This window comes from Colobus angolensis, unplaced genomic scaffold (genome assembly GCF_000951035.1).
Source record: "Colobus angolensis palliatus isolate OR3802 unplaced genomic scaffold, Cang.pa_1.0 Scaffold117, whole genome shotgun sequence".
Lineage (NCBI taxonomy): Eukaryota > Metazoa > Chordata > Mammalia > Primates > Cercopithecidae > Colobus > Colobus angolensis.
The window spans coordinates 5,135,580-5,140,573 of record NW_012112808.1 but is presented as its reverse complement, the minus strand read 5'-3'; the positions used below and the strand labels follow the sequence as shown (position 1 = coordinate 5,140,573).

Sequence of the window (4,994 nt, the reverse complement as noted above, 5' to 3'; positions counted from 1 at the left end):
GGCCAGTATTAGATTCTAATATGAGTGCAAACCCTATTGTGAACAACGCATGTGAGGGATCTAGGTTGCGTGCTCCTTATGAGAATCTAATGCCTGATGATCTGTCATTGTCTCTCGTCACCCCCAGCTGGGACCATCTAGCTGCAGGAAAACAAGCTCAGGGCTCCCACTGATTCTACATTATGGTGAGTTGTACAATTATTTCATTATATGTTACAATGTAACATTCATAGAAATAAAGTGCATAATAAATTTGGTGATGGAAATGCCTCACATCTTGACCTTATCAATTTCAGTATCCTGGTTGTGATACTGTATTACAGTTTTTGCAAGATGTTAACACTAAGGGAAAATGGGTAAAAGATACAGGTGATCTCTCTGTATTATTTCTTGTAACTATATGTAAATTTACAATTATCACAAAAAAGTTTAATTTTAAAAATGTTATAAGAAAACAGAATGAAAGGAAAGGCTCATCTGAGAAAGACATAAATGCTGGGAACAGTTAGATAAAGTAGTAATTGGTGGGGGGCGGGGGGGGTAGGAGAGAAGGGAAGGAATTCAGCTGGAAAGTGAGGAGGCAGCAAAATCGATGGTGACAAGTTGCCCTGTGTTCTTGGCAGAGAGAGGACTAGGGGCCACGCTGCTGTGTGATGAAGGAGACCCCCATGGAGGCCACAGTACAGTGCTCTGTCCCCTGGCCTGAACCTGGTATGTTATGCTGTATATTGTGGAAGGGGACCCGCCCAGGGAGCCCCCTCAAGCTCCGGCCCAGCCATGTTATTCAAGTTGATTCGCTGCCTGCTACTCCCCAGCAAAATACCCACGTTATGCAGTTATTCTGTCTCTAGGCCAAAAGAGATCCAATTTGTAGAATTTTAAAACAAGTTTTTAAAAAAACTAGCTTGGCATCCTCCCCAAATACCTGAAAATTTCTTACCTGGCCCCAGGCATAGAGGTTATTGTGTGTCTGAGATGGGTTCACTTTGGACAAAAGGAATCGAGCCTTTAACAACAACAAAAAGGTTTAAAGATTAAAAAGTGACATTAATATTAATGTAACAGAAAAAAGATAATTTTTTACAATATTTCTTTGGTTAAATTAGAATTGTTTCATTGCACAGTAATCTATTTCTTTAGCTTAAGCCCACTGGCTCTCCATTTAAGGATCCTAAAACATAAAATGTGTATTTTATCTTGGCAATCCCTTTACATAAGTGTATTTTGACCACTTATTTAAAAAGAAGTCATATTTGGAAGATTACCTGTGTGTCAACTTATGTCATCGCATAAAATATTAACCATCCTGTTTGGATGTATAGCAATAACAATCTGTCATAAAACGAACAAACCACTGGAGCTAGAACTCAGCTCGCTCACCTGACTGCCTCCATGCTCCGTGTTAATGTAACGTGGCATCGGGAAGCGCGCTTGCAGAATTTCTTGAGCATCATCCAGTGGTGCCTGCAGAAGGTGCTTGAAGTTTTCGTACTCGGGCATGTCCTGGTAGCCAGCTTTACGCCATTGGGCTATGGTCTACACAGAAACAAACCAACCAAAACTATTGTGGAAACTGTAACAACAGCCTTCACTGACACTGACATTCTACCATCGCCACCCAGAGCTTGTTTCCAGTGAAGAAGTCTAATGTCAAAAATGATAAGCTTCTTAGGGAGAGCAAAGCAGAGCTACCTGCAGGAGGAGAAGCAGGAGTAAGCAAAATGGGTGCATCCAGGACACCCCTACCTGCACATTCCCCCAGGAATGTCAGGCACCACTCATGCCTCCTCACTTCTGTATCAACTACTTAACAAAGCCTGTGGATTACTCATCCCAAGGAGCGGCGGCCTCCCTTCTTTTCCACTTCCACTGTTATCACTCAGTCTAGCTTCTCATCTCCACACATCTGGTAAGGAAAGGGCTTTGTTGGCTGCCCACACAGACTCCACTCCCCCATCTCCTTTCCTAATGGCACACATATTACACTCTTCCTCCAGTAAGCAGTAGTCATACAGACTTGGGTGCAACTGACTCATCCCTATCCCCTGCTCCCCCTGGGCCCTGAATTGGGGTACCCTTGGCAAAGGAGACAAGAGCTGTAAGAATCAAAGTATGAGTGTTGATCAGGCAGTGAAGAGAAGCCATATGCTAAACTGTGGAAAGCAGACGATCTGTCTCCCCGACTAAGCTACACATTTTATCACCCTTCCTTCTTTTATACTCATCAGCAACTGGTCTAGAAAATATCTTGTATACACAGGAAATCAAGAAACATTCATTAACTGATTCATATACCTTTCTAAACAAAGTGAAGTGCTTTTGCATGTTATTTAGGGGAACAAGAAGACAATGGACAGGAAAAATGGAGAAAGAGGCTACAGCAAGTGTGCAATGTGTCTTAACAGAGCCATTAACATGGCTCCAGGCAGAGGATTCTCATCAGATGCCTCCTTCTGTATTCTGCTCGCTTCCTCTCAGAGTGGCAGTTACCTTTTTCCAAGTCTAAATGCTGTGACTGACAGTTGGCCTATGGGAAATGCCCACAAGCTCACCAGGGGCCAGGAGTTCCTACGAACACTTGCATTCAGCACACTCGGGGCTTTGGGAAGGTAACAGCAGTGTCACTGTCTTTATCCTTAGAACCCCTCACTTGCACAAGAAGGTGCTCAATAAACAAGTGAATGAACAGCATCAGGGGTTACAAAAGAAATGTCAATAAGGGGTGAGCTTAGGGCAAAGAATGCTTCATCATCAGTACAGTCGGCCCTCAGTATCCACAAGATTGGTTCCAGGACCACTCCTCCCAATACCAAATTCCATAGATCCTCAAGTCCCTCATACAAAATGGCACAGTATTTGCATATAACCGACATACATCTTCCCATATACTTTAAATCATCTTTAGATTACTTATAATACCTACTACAATGTAAAGAGTATATAAATAGTTCTTCTGTGTTTCTTTTTTCTTTTCTTTTTTTTTTTTTTGAGACAGAGCCTCACTCTATCGTCCAGGCTGGAGTGCAGTGGTGCAATCTCGGCTCACTGAAACCTTCACTTCCCGAGTTCAAGCGATTCTCCTGCCTCAGCCTCCCAAGCAGCTGGGATTACAGGCGTCTGCCACCACGCTTGGCTAATTTTTGTATTTTTAGTAGAGACAGGGTTTCGCTATGTTGGCCAGGCTAGTCTTGAACTCCTGACCTCAGATGATCCGTCTGCCTCGGCCTCCCAAAGTGCTGGGATTACAGGCGTGAGCTACCACACCCGGTCTGTGCTATACATTTTATTTGTATTATTTTTTATCATTATTTCAAAATAATTTTGAAATTTAACCTGCCATTGGCTGAATCTGCAGAGGTGGAACTGTGGATACGGAGGGCCGACTGTACTGATACCAAAAGACCCAGTGGGAAGAGCAGCTGGTCATCCGGCTCTCAGTCTAGGACTATTACTGACAGCCTAGCACTTGTGTGCAAGTGGCTAGCAGACTGGGTGTTAATATGCTGAAAAAAGTTTGAAGTTATAGAATACTTAGGAGTATTAGAAAACAAATACTTCCTAAGTTACTAAAGGAATCCCGAAACACAATTTATATCTTTTCATGATCTCAGAAATCATTTCTAATGGTTGGCCACTAGGAAACCAAATCAATAGCCAATATAATGAAGGTAGAGAACATACAATAGAAGAAAAAGCATCACTGAATATAAATATCACCATCATCTCCATTAAAGGATTTTTCCATGAAGATGCAAATAATTCAGAGAAGCTATTCCCTTTCTCAGGGCATAAGCCCCACTGAGAAACTCCACAGAGTCTCAGAATTTCTTTCTGAGGAAGAAATGGACTGAAAGCTATCCACAGCCATCCCAGGGATCCACAGACATAGTGTGAAGTTCCCTGGACCATGTTATTTCATCAAAGCACAACTTCAGCTTTAAACGCTAACTCTGAAAGAACAGTAATATGTATAAAATATTTATTGAGGAGAATAAACTAGTTTTGCCTAACTTTGAAGGTAATGATTTACAGTGATTTAAAAGAAGCGGCCACACGCAGTGGCTCACGCCTGTGATCCCAGCACTTTGAGAGGCTGAGGCAGGCGGATCACGAGGTCAAGAGATTGAGACCATCCTGGCTAACACGGTGAAACCCCGTCTCTACAAAAAATACCAAAAAATTAGCTGGGTGTGGTGGCGGGCACCTGTGGTCCCAGCTACTCAGGAGGCTGAGGCAGGAGAATGGTGTGAACCTGGGAGGCGGAGCTTGCAGTGAGCCGAGATCCATACCACTGCACTCCAGCCTGGGCGACGGAGCGAGACTCCGTCTCAAAAAAAATAAATAAAAAAAAATAAAATAAGAACCACCTGAGATTTTTTTACAGCATATATTATTTATTATTTTTTGAGACGGAGTTTCACTCTGTTGACCAGGCTGGAGTGCAGTGGTGTGATCTCAGCTCACTACAACCTCCACCTCCCGGGTTTAAGTGATTCTCCCACCTCAGCCCCCCAAGTAGCTGGGACTATAGGTGTGTGCCACCATGCCCGGCTAACTTTTGTATTTTTAGTAGAGATGGGGTTTTGCCTGTGGTCAGGCTGGTTTTAAACTCCTGACCTACGGTGATCTGTCCACCTCAGCTTCCCAAAGTGCTGGGATCACAGGCATGAGCCACTGTGCCCGGCCCATATTTACAGCAAAGATGATTAAAATTAATAAATATACAAATACTCCAGGGACATAAGAAAAGTTTCTATCCACTAGAATAAAAGCCACTGCGCTTTCTAAGCCCAAATTGTTGTTACAAATGTCATTAAAAACCTAAATTAATAAATAAGCAGAAAACAGGGCTGGGCACAGTGGCTCAAGCCTGTAATCCCAGCACTTTGGGAGGCCGAGACGGGCGGATCACGAGGTCAGGGGATCGAGACCATCCTGGCTAACACAGTGAAACCCCATCTCTACTAAAAAATACAAAAAACTAGCCGGGAGAG

General features: G+C 43.3%; 1 protein-coding gene across 1 annotated transcript in view; it reads right to left on the bottom strand.

Moving 5' to 3' along the window:
- Positions 1 to 4,994, bottom strand: part of SEC23B (Sec23 homolog B (S. cerevisiae)) — a 51,962-nt gene that overhangs the window by 7,459 nt on the left and 39,509 nt on the right. The window contains exons 16-17 of the mRNA XM_011963590.1: positions 1,381 to 1,536; positions 941 to 1,006 (exon numbers count right to left, since the gene is read on the bottom strand). Coding sequence (XP_011818980.1) covers positions 941 to 1,006; positions 1,381 to 1,536 — 222 coding nt within the window. The remainder of the gene's footprint in view (positions 1 to 940; positions 1,007 to 1,380; positions 1,537 to 4,994) is intronic.